Here is a 19,774-nt window from a genome sequence, read left to right on the forward strand (position 1 = left end):
CCCTGGCACACTGCTAATTCATACTTCAAAAGAGAGTTCAAAAGCCATCTCCTCTGTGAAGCCTTCCCCAACCTCTCCAGATGGAATCATTTACTCACACTTGGGATCCTACTGCAATTTTCTTTCCCCATCTGCTAGGATACTTTGAATGAATGGAACAGAGCTCAAGACAAATTGCGGCAGAGCAAATGGCTAGATATAGTCTAATCCAGGGATTCTCAGTCACTTTTCAGCTGGGCCGAAGCATATTACAAAAGATGCTCACGTTCGTGGCGCCCTCCCATGAATTGGTGAAACAAAAAAAGGGGGGGAGGGGAAGAAGCGATGGGAACGAACCAGTGCATTAATTTGTAATCCCTCAGCTGGTACGTGTATCTGTTGCTCACTGTGAGCAGTCACGGACAAGCGAGGCTTTGGGTTGTTTGATCCCTTCTCACAAAAATAAACTTCATGAGAGCAGGGACACTGTTCGGACTGTTCACCATTTGACACTCAGCACTCAGGCCAGGACCTGGCACCAGGTAGGTGCCCAATAAGCCATTAATGTCAGTGGTAACCCCACCTCTTTTTCTAAAATCATATTGGAAAAGAAACGATTAAAAGTGATGTTATTATAAGGACACTCTGAATTCTACTCTGATTTATAAAATAAAGGCTGTAACCCGTACTCGAGTATTTAATAATTACCAGTAACAAATTACTCATGACACACACCTTGTATCTGATTGCCACACCCCACACATCTGAGCCCTTCATGATGAGAAATTCTGATCAGATCAACTGCCAAGGGCATGGTCTAGACAGGATGTAAACTAGAGGGCCAGGAAGAGAGGTAATCCATGTGGACTATAGTTATCCAGGAATGCTTCCTGGAGGAAGAGGAGGGGCTTAAACTGCCTCACGAGCGTGGTGAATGGTCCTGGTTTGCCTGGGACAGTTTCTACACTGTCCAGTAATAATTCCAGTGTAATTATCATTTGTGTTCTCTTTAACTCTCAGACTTATTGTTCTTTGGAAGATACATGGTATTGTTATCCTGCCCTGATGGATGTATGCAAATGGACTTGGCAGAGGGCAGGAAGGGCTCCCCTCATCCTTCCCTGAGAACACGGAGGCTACATACTCCTTCCTCTCCCACCTCATACAGTTTAGTCTCTTGGTTCCTGACCCAGAGGAAGCACTGAGGCCCCTGGTCTCCCAGACTAAACTCTCCACCTACGCCCTTGTACCCCTCCCCGACCCAGGCAGCCTCTCCTGGACCTTGTTGCATCCAGCATAGCTGGTAAACCTCAACACCACCCCTGTGCCCAGTGTTCTCTACATTCCATCCTAGAGTGGCCAGGTTTTCTTGCCATACTGTCATCCCTCCCTCTCTTCTCCTGGCTCCCTGACTCCACACTCTCCTGCTTTTCCTCCCACCCTTTAGATCCTTTGCTGGTGCCTCCCCATCTCCCCAACCCCTCTACATGTTGGAGACCCAGGGCTCAGTCCTTGGGCCTCTTCTCTTCTCTATGTACATGTGCTCCCGGGGCGATCTCATCCCATCCCATGCCTTTAAATATCATCTATATGCTAATGACTCCCAAATTTATATTATCAGCCACCAATTCTCCCCTGAGCCCCAGACTCAGATATCCACCTGCCTATCAACTGCACCATGCAAGTGTCTAACGGGCATCTCAGATTTCACATATGCAAAACCAAACTTCTGATCAACAGATCCTTGCTCTCATCATCTGGACCCTGGTATTCTGGCATTGCCAATCATCTGGACACTCCAGTCAAAAACCTAGGAATCATGCTTGACTCCCCTCTTTTCCTCATTCCACATCCAACCATCATCAATTCCCATCAATTCTACCAAGAAAACAAATGCTCCACATCTTTTCTCTTACCTCCTTCCCATGGTCACTGCCCTAGTCTACGCCACCAGCACCTCTTGCTTGGATAGCTAAAAAGGCTCCCATCCTGGTCCCCTCCATCAGCTCTTACCCGTCAGCCCACTCTTCATATGTCGGTCAACACCATCTTCCTTACACGGAGAGTTAGAACATTCACGGCCTCCCGCTGTTCTTCCTTCCCTCGCCTCCCAGGCCCTCTCTAGTCCGGCCCTGCCACCCCTCCGATTTCAATTCTGCCCACTCTCTCTCCTCCACTCACTGTGCTCCAGCTACATTTCCCACCGCGGGGCCACTGCACTTTCGATTCCTTCTGCCCAGAGCGCTCATCACCCATGTATACACATGGCTCATTCTCTCGTTTTGTTCAGATCTCGGCTCAAGAGAGGTCCCTTATTCCCTCCTCGCTATCCCTTGCACCTGACATGTATGGTGCGTATTTACTTCCGTATTGTCTAGTTCTCCTCCTGGAATGACGGAAGTAAACACTTTGTCTTGTTCACTCCAGTAACCAGTGCCTAGAACAGTGCCGGGCACACAGAAGATGCAACAAACATATTTTTGAATGAACGAATCATCCCTTTGGGGGACACGGGCCTGCACTCCTCGCCTCGTTTTTCCGACCTCACTTTCCTGGTCTTTCCACCCTCTCAGGCCGCCATTGCACCCTCTCAGGCCGCCATTCCACCCATCACTCTCCTCCTTCGCGCACGGTGTCCCCAGCTGGCTGCAGGCTCTCTCCCACTTCTGAGGCTGCTCCTTCCTCAGTCTCCTGCTCACTCCCTTCCCCCTCCTGCCCCTCTGAAGACAGCCGGAGACCAGGTCCCAGCCCTCGGCTCGCACTGCTCCCAATCAGTGCTTCCCCGACCGCTGACTGCTGAGAACTTGGGACCACGCGGCCTCCGAAGGACAGCAGGTTCTGGCTTCTGCAGTAACTCCCTCTTCCCTCGAGCCCAGAGTCACAGCGTGGAAGGGGGACGTCTGCTGGCCTGCAGGTAGGCTGTCTTCCCTCTGCAGTCTCATCTACTCTCACCTCCGGGGAGGTGAGAACCTCTCTTACAGACCCTGCAGTCACCTCCAGACTCTGCCCTCTCTTCCCTCCTGTTTCTCTCCCCTCCGGCCCATCAATTCACTCCAACGTTCACAAATCTGCATGGGATCCCCAGGCCTACCAGTCAGAGCCTTTAATAATCCAAGCCCAGCCCCCCTTTTCCTATTTTCCACCTTGTTCAGGGATAAATCTAATACCTCAGCCAGATGCCTTTATTCCGCAGGCCTCAAACCCACCACGCACCTTCCCACCTGAGGGCCCTGTTCCCCCAGTCGCTGCTCGCTGGACCCTCCCCATCCTGCAGCTCTCATTGTCCACCCAGCGGGGATCCTCCCTCCGTCCTCGGGACACTTGGATGGTCTTCACTTTGTCACGGCATTAACATCGTTGTGCCCCCTCTCATCCACTCTCATCTCTGAAGGGAGGAACCATGTCCTATTCATGGGCGGTGCCCCACGGGCTAAATTCACCGTAACTATGTGAACTGACACAGCGCTTTCCAGGCTGCATTGGCGAAACACACCATGATATGCTCTACAAGAAGAGGGAAAAAAGGAGAGGAAGGAGGGAGGGAGGGAGGGAGGGAGGAAAGAAGGGAGGAAGGAAGGGAGGGGTGGAGGAAGGGAGGGAAGGAAAGAAGGGAGGGAGGGAGAGGTTGAGGGAGGGAGGGAAGGAAGGAAGGAAAGAAGGGAGGGAGGGATGGAGGAAGGGAAAGAAAAAAAGAAATAAGGGGTCATGGGTTTTATATTCAAATGACACTATCGACCAGCTTCTTGAATGTTCTCCATGAACCCTAGTAAATTAAATAATCTGCAAATTCCAACAGTTAAGAAATCTGTTTATCTTCGTTTCTACCTTTCTTTTCCCAAACAGATCTGACTATGGAAACCTCTTTCCAGCATTTATCCCTCTATCAAGACATTCATGGGAAACACCGATTGAAAGGGTCCAAGTCCAGGACACCGGCTGACACTACAGTGCAGGGCTGTGATGGGGCGGAAGGGAATCTGTGTCAGGTTGGGGAGTTTGGTCCTAATCCTGTAAAGGGAGGTTCTCAAACTGGAGCACACGTTCCCCGGGATGTGCCTGGGACACCTGGATTCTCAGGACTGACAAGGCACCACCCGCCTTGCAGAGCATCAGTAGTGAAGGTTTGGTGGGTGGGAATGAGCCGCTGCATGTTGTTACATTGAAACAACAAACACCAATTTCTTGCTGACCCGCATGAAAAGTCTGAATGGAGCTGTCAGCTAAAATGTTGAGTTTGTGTTGGCTGCTAAGCTCCTCTCCTCTGCTGTTTGGGGTATTTTGGGGGAAAAGTGTGAGCAGCCTGATAAGCAGTGAGAAGACCTTCAGCAGGGCCGGCTGCGAACTCACTGGGCTGTTGGAGGAATTAGCCTGGCAAGGAGCTCAGGAGGCAGTGAGTGGGGCAAAGAGCTGTAAGAAGATTACCTGGCCGTGGCCTGCTGGAAACCAGGCAAATGGGGAAAGGCATACGCGTCCCGCTCCACTACCTGCCACCTGCCATGGGTGGTGCGCTCATCCACTACTGACCACGCAGCTGCATTTCTGCACCAAGCTGAGGACCCCAGCCCCGACTGGGCCTGCCAAAGGGCACCCCCCCCGGGCCCAGATCAGGCTCACCTCCACATCCGCTCCACCCGGGACCCACAAGGCACAGGGTCTGCCCTCCCCACAGCCAAGGAATATATGTACCAAGAGAGCAGCAGTGAGGCCCAGCGCGCCCACCTCTCCTCTCTAGCAGCTTTCGGGATACGAGGTGAATTTCCAGTGTGGGCTGAGGACTCACCCATACGCCTGGGGGAAGGGGTACTGCAGCCCATCTCCTGCCATGGGGGGAGGGTCTCGGGGATTTCTGGCCAGCTTCTGAGGTGTCCTCTGAGGGTACGGATAGTTGGACTGGACGAAGGGGACGTAGCTCAGCAGGGGGGTGTAGGAAGAGCGGAAAATCTGCTGTCCCATCTGCTGCGGGTTGTGTGGCGTCACCTGCGGGGCAGAGAGGAGACAGGGGTGCCACTAAACTTCACAGTCCCCCAGCCCTGACCCTAACCTGAGCCCCCACGCCTCAGCCCCTGTGCCCCTCAGTCACTGTGGGGTGCATAGAAGGCAATGTGTCGGACGGGGAAGAAGCACGGAGCTCAGCTTCTATATGTGAGACTGGTAAGTTATTTAATTTATCTGAGTCTCAGTTTCCTTATCCATAAAATGGGCAAATGCTATCTCCATTGTATCTGGACTGAGTCAGCTGATATAAGTAGAGAGACTGGCACATAATAAATAGCAAAGGAATATTATTTCCATTATTTCCATTCTCTTCTCTGTCCCCTGCCTTACCCTCAGTCCATAACCATCTCAAAAGCCCCTGGTTCATTTTTTTTTTTTTAATTTATCTATTTATTTATTTATGGCTGTGTTGGGTCTTCGTTTCTGTGCGAGGGCTTTCTCTAGTTGTGGCAAGCGGGGGCCACTCTTCATCGCGGTGCGCGGGCCTCTCACTATCGTGGCCTCTCTTGTTGCGGAGCACAGGCTCCAGACGCGCAGGCTCAGCAATTGTGGCTCACGAGCCCAGTTGCTCCACAGCATGTGGGATCTTCCCAGACCAGGGCTCGAACCCGTGTGCCCTGCATTGGCAGGCAGACTCTCAACCACTGCGCCACCAGGGAAGCCCCCCCCCCCCAGGTTCATGTTTAAGTCTTTTACAATCTCAGTAAAGGTTGTTGGGATTTATACATCCCTGGCTTCGAGCTCAGGATCTCAACAGACCCCAAGTCCAAGATAGCTCTGCCCAGTGGAAGTTCCTGTGACGGATGATGGAAATCTTCTGTGTCTGTACCACCCAATATGGTAGCCACCAGACACAAGTGTGGCTACTGAGCACTTGAAATGTGGCTAGTGGGACTGAATTTCAAATTTTACTTAGTTTTGATTTCAATGTAAATAGCCACACGTGGCTGGTGGTTATGGTACTGGGCAATGTGAGTGAGGAGAAAGGCCAAATGGGGGCACTGGGATTCAGCTCAAACCCTAAGAAAAGTAGGAACTCATTGGGTTTCTGAGACCACCTGGATCAGACCCCCACCAAGAAGCAGGGCTCATACTATCTTGCCCCTGATGAGGCAGGAACCCCACCTGTCTTATTTACTGATTTATCCTTGGCCCTGAGACGGTGCCTGTCACACAGTAGCTGCTCGAAATATATGTTAAATGGATAAGTGCAAGAAAGAGAGAGAGAGGAGGAGGAGGGAGGAAAGAAGAGATTACTAAGTGTCAGCCTGAATATCTAAAATGACAGGGAGCTCATTACATCATGAGCGCTGTATTCCACTACTGACAGCTCCAAATGTCTTGTGTGGAGCCGACATCCATCCTCCTGTGTGTTTCAGTCAAAACTCGGGAAATTTCTGGATTTCCACTTTAATAGCAAGTCTGTAGTCCAAGCTGCTCAGGGGTTCAGCGTACTGACTGCCCTTTCTCACCCTGCACACCCTTATCTAATTTAAAAAGATGACAAAGGCTAGCGCTTATGAAGTGATAACAAGGGTGTGCCAGGCCCTTCATGTGGATTCTCTCATTTAAACACCAAACAGCCCTGTGAGGTAGGACCATTAGGATCCCCATTCTAGAGATGAGGAAACAGGTTCAGAGAAGTTAAGCAACTTGCTCAGTAAGTGTTTCAAGCGTCTTGAGTTTTGTTGCGATCCCCAGTGTGGCAGGCCCAGAGCCCGTGGCCCTGGAACGCACCGCTATGCGTGCTCCCTCTGGAAGCCTGAGCCCCTCCCTCCGGGCCCTCCCCATCTTTCCCCCAGTGGACAGGTAAGATCTGGTGACACTAGACCTGGGCACCAAACCCCCAAGAGGGTGAGCTGAAGGTCAGAAAGTGCCAAGAGCTCACAGAGAGAACCCAGGAAGGCACCTCCAAGACAGACACCCGAGGGTCAGCGTGGCAGAAAATAAAAAACCCTGGTTTTCACAGTGAGGGGACAGTCCTGGACCTGGGAGGAAACTGACGTGAAAGAGAAGATACGGGTCCTAGAGCTTATGCAAGCTTTATGCAAAACTGTATCCTAACTACATGTCACGGATAAAACGCATAAAACAGAGCTGGGTACAGGGCTCTGGAACCATCTCCAAGATGTCCTCTTTGCTGACAAAAGCAATGATAGAGCAGTGTGCCCAGAATGCCACATCTGTATAAAAATGCTTGTATAAATAGATATCACTGGAAGGATACCTAAGAAACCAATCACAGTGATTGCCTCTAAGATTTTAAAAATTTTGTACCAGGTTTTTCTATTACTGTTTCAAATATATGCATTTACATAACTTTGTCTAAAAGCATTCACTTTGGAGCTAGGTGGATGGAATCACTGCTCGTGGGGTGGAGGGGATGAGACTGAGATTCTGTGAGCCTGACTGCCTCATTTCATCTTCACCTCAGAATGCAAAAGCTCCTACTGCTGAAAGAGCAGTCCTGGCCCACGTAAGAAAGTAACCTACACTTATGGGCCCTTCTCTACCTTCTGGAACATTCTAACATCCTTCAGAGGTCAGAGGTGCAGTTTGCAGAGAAAGGGTAGGGCTCCCCGGGGAGAGAGGAGAGGCGGAGGAGTCTGTGGGTTTGATCTGTCCACCTGATTGTGGGGTTGCAAGGCCAGCCTGAGAATGTAGCCGGTCCTCAGCTCCCTTCCTCACACCCCCATCCCTGCCCCTAGATACTCAGAACCTCTGGAAGTGTTGTTTTGTGTTTTGTGTGTGTGTGCGTGGGCCCACACGCATGCAGCTTGGCATGCATGTCTATAACTGCATCTTTATTTGTGTCTGGGTGTGTGTTTGTATTTTTGTCTCTGCTGCTTTATTTTGATACCGTATTTTTGTGTGTCTGTATACAAGAGGCAGTAAGGCACAGTTATTGGGAACATGGACCCTGAAGCCAGGCGGCTCAAGGTCAAACCCCAATCTGCCATTGTGTTACTGTCAAGTAGATATTGACCCCCGACCTATCCATGGGAGTAGAGGGTGCAGATTCAGCTAACAAAAATATATAACACCCAGTTAAATTTGAATTTCAGATAAACAGCAAGTTTTTGGGGTTTTTTTAGTATAAGTATGGTCCATGTAGTATTGGGGACATAGCTCTGCTAAGACATTATTCACCATTTATCTGAAATTTAAATTTAGCTAGGTGTCTGGTTTTTTAACTGACAAACTGACATGGAAGGGATATGACTCCCAGCCCCACTGATGCTGGGCAGGCCATGTGATTTGCTTTGGCCCGTGGAAGGCAGGTGTACATTACCACGTCCCAGCTCTGAGCTGAGCCCCTCAGAGACACTGGGCGTTTCTGCTCAGCCCTTCCGCCATCCAGCATGGCAGGAGCAAAAGTGACTGTATCTTCGGCACAGGCCCAAAAGGGGGACACGTGAAACAGGCTTGAACCCAACCCCAGTCCTGCTCAGCCAACCTGCAGACCCGTGGGTAAAAAAGTAAAGCCTCTGAGACCTTGAGGCCATTTGTTGCCACAGTAAAAGCTAACTTACGTGTTAACTGTATAATGTTGGACAAATTAATCTCTCTCAGTTTCCTCATCTCTAATCTATAAGGCAGATTATAGGGTAGTTCTGAAGGTGAAATTAATGCGGGTAAGGCCCTTAGAGAAGGGCCTGGCACACAGTAAGGGCTCTGCAAGTGCCAGCTGGTATTATCACCTGGGGACACTGGTTTGGGTCCACACGCATGTTGGTGTTTCTGTCTGTACTCTGGAGTCAAGCACGGGCCGGAAAGTATGGCTGGTGACCAGCTAGACAAAGACAAGGGAACAGACATCCTTCTGACATGAAGGCCTTTGCGGAGCTGAGACAGGCGAGGAGGTCAGCTACTCACCTGTCGGGAGTAACACCCCAGCTGGGGGTGCAGGGTCTGCTGGTAGGGCATCCTGGCCGCCCGCTGTGGGTACAGGCCCTGGGGAGAGAAGGGGGAGGCTCAGTGCTGTGGGGCGGTGGGCTCCCAGCCAGAGGACAGCAGCCACTCAACTCAGCTTCCAGCTCCCTTGCCTGGACCTCCACACACGTTCAAGTCCGTCCCACCACACTACTGGCCAGACCCACCAGCTGCCTAGTCCAGCTGGAATCAGGTCGAGCCAGCACGCCTCACACCACCCAGGAAGCCCCTGGTTAGCAGGATTCACAGCCTTTTTGGTGAATATTTAAGGCAAGAGCTTTAGGAACCCGCCTGCCTCTTGAATTCCAGATCTGCCCCTTAGTGTCTGTGTGACCTTGGGCAAGTCACTTCACCTCTCGGAGCCTCTTTTCCCTTGTCTCTAAAATTATGTGTGTTCAAGCCTGCAAAGCCTGTGAAGGTAGCCAGATGATCTTTGTTGCTGTCTATACCCCTTTCCTAAGTGCCTTTTCCCAAACCCCACTCCTGCCCCAAGACGTGAAGTACCCATGCACATGTGCTAGCTTGCCTCCCTGTTTATTTAAGCACATCTGCACGTGTGCTTCCATTTGTGTCTGCAGCTGTGTGTTTCTGTGTACAAATGTGCAACTATGAACCTAGGTGTATTAGTTTTGGTCTCTGCTGCTGTGCATCTCTCTGCCCACACATACACCTGTGTCTGTACCTGATGATGAAGACTGATGTGAAGATAAATGAGTTAATCCATCTAAAGGGCTTAGAACAGTGCAGCACGTAGTAAGGATTCTGCCACCATCTCTCACTGCCACCCCCTGCCCCTGCTGCTCCCACCACTTGAAGAGGCTGCCTGGCAGTTCAGCCCGATGGGAAGTAGAAACTTTACTCACAACTCTGTCCGGGGTGGCCTTAGGTGTCCACATGTACACACACACACACACACACAGCAGAACCGCCACTGTGGATGGGGTCAGCCCATGACCCCTCCAGTCCCAGGCTGCCTCTATCTGCCAATCCAGAGTTACCCTCTAAGATGCAGGTCAAAACCCAAAGCACCCCTCAGACCGTATATCTTTCCAGAAGATTCCATGCCCCAAGATGCTGCCTCCATCCTGGGCTCAGCTTGTGCCATCGTCTAAGTGTTGATGGTTGATGCTGCCCTTGACGACTTCCTCAGAGCCCATGGGCTCCTCCTAAAAGGCTCCGAATCCCTGATGTGGGGTCCTGGGGAAGCCCCCCAGCTCTCTCAGCGCCCATCCCCCACATCCCCGAGAGAGCACATCCTTCCAGGGCCCTCCTTGCTCTCTGCTCCCGTGCCCCTGCACTTGACCGTGGCCGGGCCTTTCCCACATCCACCAACCCCTTCACCTGAAACCAGTGCACCTGCTCGCCTTTTCTCCAAGCCCTGCTGCCAGGGCAGCCCCACTCACCACCACGACCAGCCTGTGACCCCAGGCGTGGCCTGAACTGGGACAGAGGTGTCAGCCGGATGGAGCCGCCCTGCCTGTTCCCAGCCCCCAGCGGGTTCCAAGGCTGCGTTCTAAGTGTCCCTCCTCTGCTTCACTCCCTCCCCATCAGCGCTCAGCTCTGCTTTCCACAGCCAACTCCCCCAGGGCGCCATCCTCCCCACGCCTGCCTAGGTGAGGCTACCCCTAGGATCCGTGACCCGCCTGTCCCTGCTCTGTCCCGGGGCGGATTTTCAGGAGATGATGCCATATTCATCAGTATGAGCCACACTGTATGACTTGAAGGAGATTTCTAGTTGTTCAAATTGCAATTCTGTAAAATCACAAGCAAGGGTAAACACACATTCATTCCTCTTTGCTTGAGGCCACGGCCTCTTCCTACGTGCCCTCCCTCCTTAATTGGGAGCAGAGTTCCTTTGTGTCAAGCAGCCCAGGAGCCGCCGGAGTTCCCGGGTGCTGGGGACTTAGTCTTCCACGGCTCTGCGTCCGTCCACAGTGAAGCCCTGAGTAAATTGGATTTGGGACCTCATTTTTATTCCTAACACCGAGCAGGAAAAGAGGCTAGGATAGACTGTTCCCCATTTCTCCTCTGTGCCTTCTCAAAGTCTGTGCTCCCTGACACTGTTTCCTAGGAAGATCAGGGCTGAAAAGTAATAAAAACCAATATCTATATCATACTTGAGATTTTACAAAGCCCTTTCCCATCCATGGACTCCATTAACCTGACAACTGACTCAAGTGTTTGCTGCTGCTGCTGTAATGATTATGAGGCCATTTCATAGGTGAGGAGACCAGGGATCAGAGCATTTGGCTAACTTGCCCAAGACCACACAGCTTGGAAGCAGCACAATTCCCTTAAACCCAAGTCTGACAATTCTAAAACCTGCTTTCTTTTTATCATATCAGGCCCCTTGATCAGCCGACTTGAAGCCTGATGGCATTATGAGATCACGAGGAGCTGGAAGAAGGTAAATTACCCTGTCCCTGTGACCACCTGGGAGTGTCGATGTGTACAGCCAACTTCAGCTGGGCCTATTCAGTGTCTAAACTGCTGCATAGGACCCAGGGGCCCTACCAGCCAGGGCCCTTCTGCCCAGAGGCCCAGGAAGCTCAGAGTCAGCCCTGTGATGCACACATCAGCATCTCTAAAAACAAAGGACTTCATGCTGGAAAAATACGTCCAAATCTCACCTACTCCGAAAGTCAAGTCAGAAGAAGTTAACGTAGCAGAGAGAAACTATCCCCTCTTTACAGAACAGACCACTGCAAATTAGCTTTACATGGTGAGCCCTGTGAGTGCATTTGAGAGTGAATCGGTTTACACCAAATAAAATTATGCAATTGTTTCTCCTTCAGGGGTGGGGGGCACACCATGCTGGCTTTTGATTTGTCCCTGACTTGTACTGGACTCCGAGCTTCCTAGTCATCTTGGAATCACCTCACCTGAGTCAAGGCCTATACTCAGTGACTCAGTGTGAAGCAAGGGGTTTTTTGTTTTAACTACTTAAATGAATGAGAAAATAAATAAATACAGATGCGTGCATCAGGGATTAGGTGATAAACGACTGCACAGCGAGTGAGCAAGGGTGGAGGAACATCAGTGAAGGAGCTGGTGAATCAATGAGGACATGAACAGGGCATTTCTCTCGAGCCCTCTGCCAGGACAACATATCATAGACATGGGAGGGACGCACTTGGATTTTCCCGTGGATCACGCTTCCTTATGACGTCTCACCCCAGTGGCGGGGTGTGAGGGGAGTGTGGCCACTTGCTCTGTTTAGCAAACAAGAAAAGGCTTGAAAACAAAACTTTGCAGAAGAAAAGAGAGACCATGCTAAACTCCTTTACTTTAGTTCCTGTTTAAGAATCAGGGGCTAAGCCTGGTGGGCCAGCTGAGAGGGGCTTTACGGGGAACAGAGAAGATCTACCTTCTGTGCAGGATGTCTAAGCTGTGAGGCCTGCCGCTCTGTTGTAAAGGAGGAGATGACACGTGGGACCGGAGGGTCAGGGGGAGGGGGAGGGGCACGGAGACAGGATGAGTCGATTTTCAGGTGGATTTCCTTCTCTCTCTGCCCTCTCCGGGCTTGGCCAGGCCAGGCTGGGGTAGCAGGTTCACAGGAACCTGGCCCTTTCATACACCTGCACACCATTCTGGAAAGGAGCCACGGAGGAGACAGAAGACTGAGAAATCTTAGACACTGAGCACCTTTCCTGGAGGAAATGAGCCCTACCTGAAGGGACTATTTAAGCTCTTGGTTTAGACTCTGGTTTAAACCAGAGTGAACATTTATTTGATTTTTTCTTCTACCTACCCAGTGGGTGGCAGCTCTTAAGGGAGATTAAGTTAAATAGACAAACTAAAGAAACTACACTTTCCCTGAATAAATAAGTCTGTGAGTAAAATTTCCCACCGGGCAAGTGTTTCTCCAAGCCATTGGGTCTGGCCCCTCTTAGCTATGAGCCCAAGACCAAGAATGTGGGTCAAGCCATCTTAGCTGGTAGAAGCTAAGATTGCTGGGTTGTAGTTGAAATAAAATGGCCACATAATTTGTCATCTGCACCAGGACACCTGAGAGTGAAACGGGGTGCAATTAATAATTATGCTGGGACAAAAGACCTGAACTGGGACTGTCCCAAGTAACCTAGGACACATGTCATCCAACTGGAAAGGAGGTGGTGGGAAACAAGGACTGTGCTGTCATTCTCTCCTGGGAGCCCAAGTACTTCACAGGCCAAAACTAGCCAAGTCTGGAAGACACAGCACAGAGTGAACGGAAATTCAGACAAAGGAAAATGAGAAATATACACACACAGGCATGTGCATGTGCGCACACGTGTACCGGGTGGTTGGTCTGATGTGGCCCCAATGAAAAAATTAACTAATGAGTCTATGGCTCTTTGTGAATTAGGCTTCCTGCGAGCCAAGGCTCCTCCGTGGACACAGGCCCAGGACCCGCTCACTCACCTGGTACTGGGGGAAGGTGGAGGGATTCGTGAACATGGGCAGAAGTGGATAGTTCATGTTGAGCCAGAGCGGCTGGTTCACGGTCGCTGAGGTCGAGGTAGTGGCAAAGCGTGGGGTGAAGACATTCCCTGTGTACTTGAGGTTGTTCTTGTCGGCCCCCGTCACGGGCGGGTTAACTGTAAGTCACAGGAGGGGTAGAGCGTTTCCGTGACTGAGGAAGGGAGAGGCCAGGACGCCCTCTGCCCCATGACTGCCTGAGGGGTTAGTGTTCTCAGAGGTTAGGTCTTTTAAAAGCTCCCAGAGGGTTCTTCAACTTTTGGATGAATTTCCAACTCTAGGAAAACATCGTTAGGTCACACCTTGCCAATTCGGAAGGGGTGAAAATCCCAGCATGGCCTGGCACGGAGCATCTCTCTCTGTCATTCACTAGTAAGGAGGCAGTTTAGCAAGAGGATGCAATAAACCAGATTGCTGGGGCTGTATCTCACCGACTTACAAAACTACGTTCTTTCAAGTGCTTTCGAAAAATCCAGTTTGGTATAAACAATTGCTATGCCATTGGAAGTCATTCTTATCAAATTATTAAAGCAACCCCCTGAGGACATGTACTTGGCAACAGTGAGGACCTGGTGCAGGTTGTTGTATGTATGTTGGAATCATTTTTTAAAAAATACTTTAAAATATTACATAATTCAGTATGATAGGACCCAAAGTTAGTCGGAATGAATGAGATGTGAGTGAGTTGTTTTAGGATATGGATCCTGGATTCTTTCCTTCTACAATATGCTCTGTGGGCTTATACAGTCTGAGCTGGGGTGTCAGTTTCCCCTTATTGGCACATTTTTGGGGGGAAAGGCAGTTACACTAAAACAGTTGCAGAAGTACGAGGGAGAGAAAGCCGGCACATGAATAATCTCAGTGTAGAAATAATCTCGAAGAACGGATTTTTCTTTGGTTTGGACCACTTGAGGGGATATAAGACATGCTGAGTCAAGGCTATATTCAAACTGACCACCAATAATGCCCATGTGACCCCTGAAAGTCAACTGCATTTCTCTAGCAATAGTATTCCCTGTAGGGGACACAGGAAATCATTTCCCCCATTTTATGGGACTAGGGAAAGACAGTAACTTGCCCATGGATGAGACAGCCCTTTGATGGCAGAGCCACTCCAGGGACATTTGAGGGTTTCTGAAATCCCTTCCTCTACAGATTTCCTCTGGGCAGGGTCAGCTTACGTTTCAGCTCCAGCCCGTCCACCTCCACTTTGCTGTGAAGCTCCAGCTGTCTGCTTGGGTTCTTGGTGGCCCCAAAGAATTCACAGAGCAGGTTCTTCTTGGCCGGACAGGCAGGCTTCTTGGCAGGCAGGGCCATGGACATAGAGCCCATGGGGTCACTGCCACCCTCCTTACCACAGGTCTCCTGCTGTCTCTGGGACCACTGACTGAGAAAGAGGCTCTCTTGACCCTTGGTCAGCTGCTTGGCGCCAGGGTTCCATTCTACAGCAGAAGGGAAACTGAGTCAATGACTCTGGAAGGCCAAGTGCTGGATGCGGGGAGCACTGTCTTGTAGACTAAGTGATGGGTCCTCCAGAGCACATCTGAGGCCCCAACCACTCTGGGCTCTATCTCCCAGCCAAGTTCAATCCAAGTTCAATCCCTGAAGGCTTCACTGACCAATGCCCATTATGGTCTCCCCATCCCATGCACACATGCATGCATTCATCCATTCTTATCTCCTTGCCTTCCATCTACCCATTCATCCTCCCTTCCATCCACCCACTCATCCTCCCTTCCATCCACCCACTCATCCTCCCTTCCATCCACCCACTCATCCTCCCTTCCATCTACCCATTCATCCTCCCTTCCATCCACCCACTCATCCTCCCTTCCATCTACCCACTCATCCTCCCTTCCATCCACCCACTCATCCTCCCTTCCATCCACCCACTCATCCTCCCTTCCATCTACCCATTCATCCTCCCTTCCATCCACCCACTCATCCTCCCTTCCATCCACCCACTCATCCTCCCTTCCATCTACCCACTCATCCTCCCTTCCATCCACCCACTCATCCTCCCTTCCATCTACCCATTCATCCTCCCTTCCATCCACCCACTCATCCTCCCTTCCATCCACCCATTCTTCCTTCCTTCCATAATTCCTTTCTTCCTTCCTTCCTTTCAAACTTCCTTCCTTCCAGTTACCTCTCTTTTCTTATCTTCTTTTCTTTCTTTTCTTCCTTCCTCCCTCCTTCCCTGACTTCCTCCCTTCTTCCTTCCTTTCCTTCATTTCTTCCTCTTTTCTTTCCTTTCTCCCTCTTTTTTCCCTCCCTTCCTTCCAACCCTCCATATGTTGGAAGGTTGGAATACAAAGGTAGTTGGAATACAAAGGTCTCAGATACAATGCTGACTTGGACACAGTTCCTGACTTCAGGGAGCACCTGGCTTAGTGGGGGGACACAGATTCCTACAGAACACATGTCTGTTCCCTCATCGTGGACTCTCCTCTTGCTAAATCGTCAGAGCGATTTAGCACTCTCGTCAGTGCCAGGCTCTGACCTGAGTCCTGGGGACACTGCGATGAGTCAGAGCCAGACTTGGCCCTGCAGGAGCTCAAAACAAGGAGGAAGAGAGAGACAGACCCAGAAATAGCTCTGGGACAAGGCAGATGGGAACCATGAGGTGACAGAGGGACATCGTGGGAGAAGAAGGTGGCTAAGACAGCTTCTGTCTGAGAGGACCAGAGGGCTTCCAGAAGGAAGGGGGTCTTCAGCAAGGCCTTACACCAGGGGGCTATGGGTGACTGTGGGCAAAGGCACAGAAGCATCGGAGAGACACAGTAAGGCAATGGATGTGGTCAGTGTCAGGCTCAGATCTTTCTCCAAACAGACCGAGTGTCCCCCTAGTGCTAGGACACAGTCTGGACCATCATGGGACCCTCTACAGCAGTGGTTTTCACCCATATTTCCTTTTGAGCAATGGAACTCTTTCTTCCAACAAAATTAAGTATGATGGGGGGAAAATACATATATATATATGTGTGTGTGTGTATATATATATATATAACTGCATATATATAATATATATACACATATAAATTTTTTAAGGCATTGCTTGGTTGAAGCAGGAAAGAGGGCCTTGTTCTCAACATCTTCACACCTTCCCCAGCCAGAAGGTCCTGGTCTCCATGGAGCTTGGCTGGGAAATGGCGCTGGACACACAGCAGGCACCTCGGATCTTTCTGGTAGCGGCAGGACCAGAGGACCTGTGCCCAGTATTACCTGTTGGGAGTGGATGTCATCCCACCCACTCTTGGCCCCATTAGCCCACTGGCCTTGGGGCTGAGTCTGGACAGGACAGGGCCTGACCTCCTAGTGCCATCCCAGCAAAGGAAAGAGCTGCTCTAGCCTGAGCCAATTTAGGAGAAAATGACATTTTTATCAAAACATGTCCCTAGAGTCTCTTCCAAGAGTTTGTCTGGTTGCAAGTGTAGCCCCCAGCCCCCTCCCCAGAGGCCCCACACCTGCCATCACACACATACACACCCAGCTGCCTGCAACATGCTTGCTGCTCGCTCATCTCCAAAGCTCCCTCTTCCAACGTCTGTGTACACAGACCCACGCACATTCCTGCCTGTCGTTCCTTTGGCTCACTCACACGCACACACAACTACACACAGAGAATGGACGCACACAAACACATACACACGATCACAATCAGATGCACCCACCCTGCATTTCCTCTAACGAATACGCTCACACCTGCAAAGCTCCCCTTGGCACACCTTTGCCCACACACTTGTACACACATACACACACAAACGGTGGGAGGGCGGAGGGGACAGGACGGCCTCCAGCCCAGCACACTCATCCGACAGAGAGACATCCACGGCTGTCTCCTGCAGAAGGAGGCGGGAGGAACGTCCCCTCCGCCAGGTAGGGCTCCATCCTCTCACGTGTACAGCCCATCGTCCCCAGAGTCCTCGGGCTCCTAGAGGCTGCCCAAGACCCAGAGTCCAGCGTGCTGTCCACAGCTCAGAGCCCTTGGCCTTCCTCCAGTGCTCCAGAGCACGAATGTTCTTTAGGGTGACCGCGTTCCCATTTTCTTAGGAGGATGGATCTGGGTCCTCCCCACACAGGCATCTCTCCATTACCCGTCCATGCTCACAGCCTGGGGGGAGTTTTTCTTTTAGTTTTCTCCTAGTGACTGTGGACAGCAGGCAAATGCCACTGCCATCAGTCTGCCTTCTTGGAACCATCCAGTCTGAGTGGCTGGATCGGAACAGGCACAAAATGCAGAATCCTGGGAGTGGGGCGGGGGAAACTTGGGAGGTGGCTGGATTTCCTGGGGACGATGTGAACTCCTCAATTCAGGAGTGGGAATGCACTTTCCTAAAGCCCTGGAGTACCTGGGAACAAATCCCAGCGCCAGCAGTCTGCACCGCACCTGGAGAGTTTACACATTCACCCTCCTGCCCCACAGAGAGGGGACCAAGCCTCACGGTTGGAACAGGAGCTTCCATGAGAAGCCAGTCAAATTTCCCTCCTATCCAGCTTAAAGTCCCCACACTGCACTGTCACCCTGGACCCAGCGAGGATAAACGTTCCCTTCAGTGTACTCTGGGTGCCTGTGGATTTAAAAACCCAATCACTTACCAAATGGGCCTCTCCCTCTTCCCAAACCACATTGGGTTCAGAGCCACTGTATCTGCTTACAGGAGCTGTGCCCTGTATACGGGCATCCAGCAGAGGAGGCCTGTGGGGACTGAAAACAGCCCGTACCGGGGGACTGTGCTCGCCAGCGAGGCCACGTCGCCCTACTTTGCACAAAGACGTTGCAGGTGCCTGATGCAACCCGGTAAGTTGTTTCTTCCCCCGCGGGCCCATTCCCTAGCCCTGCTCCCAGCCCCACTCACCCATCAGTGTGTGCCCCTCCATGGCAGGGTCAGCCTCGGGCTTGGAGCAGATCTTGGCAAACACTGGGAGCTGCTTCCTCTGAGCAGGGAGTTTGGGGGGCTTGTCGAGCTTGTCGGGAGGCGCTTGAGGAGGCGGGGGAGGCAGCAGCAGGAATGGGCCTGGCTCCGCGGGCTCCCCGGGTCCAGGGCCATTGAACATGCTGTTCTGCAGGAAGTCCTTGATGACCCTGTTCTCCTCCAACACCGTCTTGCTGTCGGGGGCCTTGGACGTTTCCGTGGACTTCAGTGGGAACTGAGCCAGGAGCTTGCTGATCTCTGAGCTGGAGGCCCCCAGGCTGTTGCCCCTGTCCTCTGTCCCCTTGGCACTCTTGACCTTGGCAGTACGCAGAGTGCCCGTGACCGTAGACATGGCAGAATTGCAGTCCTGCTGGCTGCCGATAACGGACGCTGCCACCTTTGGCTCCAGAAGCTTGTCACCGGCAATGATGGAGGCTCCTGGGCGTTCACTGCTGCCTGCCACCAGCGAAGGCACAAGAAGGCAGGGAGCCGGCTGCCCGGGCCCCTCGAGGGAGCTGCTGGGCGCCTCCAGCTCCCCTGAGCTCTCTGTGACCAGGATGAGGTGATCTTTGGTGAGGCTCAAGAACTCCTGCTCCACCAGCAAGGAGATCTCATCTTTGCCACTGGTGAGCTCCAGAGGCCTGCAAACAGGTCAGAAAGACAGATGGCTTTAGTGCCAGCTCCCTGAGGGTGGCCGTGCAGCAGGGCACGGGCCGCAAGGAAAGGGGATGGAGGAAACACGTCTCCAGGTGTGAGAAACCTATTGCTTTTTAAGAGAGAAAATGGACCATCAGTGGACTCCAAGGGGTTTCTACACCACACCAGTGGGCATAGTACCGAGAGCTTGGTTCTGGGAATCGGGATGCCTGGGTCCTCTCCCAATACTACATCTTGCTGAGTGAGCTGAGCCTTAATTTCTCTCCACCTCTCCCTGTTCAGTCATGCTCAGGACCCGAAGCAATAAAAGACCAGCAGCACAGGGGACAGGACTGAGCCGACAGCTCTGAGCGTGGCATGCAGAGTGCTGGGGCTGAGTCTTAGGAAGCCCCCAGATGCACTGTAGCATGGCAGACAGCAGGGGACCTCAGGGCCTCCCAGCCTGGCTCTGTCACTTCCCAGCTATGTGATCCTGGGCCCCTTGCTCAGCACCTTGGTCTCCTCTCCTGGTGAACAAGAATATCATAGAGACACTTCAGACCTTGTCTGGCACAGTAAGGGCAACACAAGTGTCAGCTAGTATGTCGACACTTCCGTCAGCCTGGCTGGGCCCCTGGTCCTGAAATCTGCACAGTGGCTCCATGGATGCCCGTGTCCACCTTGGCTGGGCATGGCCCTCTGACCAGAGCACAGACTGGGCCCCACTTCCTGGGAGCACCAACAATTTCTTGATCCCTGAACCGATTCACAAGCATCTCCCTGTATCTAAACACAGGCCTCTACCTGCACCTCAGACCCCGGGGGCTCCAGCCTGGACCCTTGATGGCCAGCAC

The 19,774-nt window shown here is 51.7% G+C and overlaps 1 protein-coding gene across 1 annotated transcript in view; it reads right to left on the reverse strand.

Moving 5' to 3' along the window:
* Positions 1–19,774, reverse strand: part of LOC309638142 (uncharacterized protein C1orf94) — a 63,013-nt gene that overhangs the window by 27,224 nt on the left and 16,015 nt on the right. The window contains exons 2-6 of the mRNA XM_082413756.1: positions 18,228–18,925; positions 14,550–14,810; positions 13,312–13,487; positions 8,851–8,928; positions 4,760–4,956 (exon numbers count right to left, since the gene is read on the reverse strand). Coding sequence (XP_082269882.1) covers positions 4,760–4,956; positions 8,851–8,928; positions 13,312–13,487; positions 14,550–14,810; positions 18,228–18,925 — 1,410 coding nt within the window. The remainder of the gene's footprint in view (positions 1–4,759; positions 4,957–8,850; positions 8,929–13,311; positions 13,488–14,549; positions 14,811–18,227; positions 18,926–19,774) is intronic.

The sequence above is a fragment of the Balaenoptera physalus genome, assembly GCF_965194825.1.
Source record: "Balaenoptera physalus genome assembly, chromosome: 1".
Taxonomy (NCBI): Eukaryota; Metazoa; Chordata; class Mammalia; order Artiodactyla; family Balaenopteridae; genus Balaenoptera; species Balaenoptera physalus.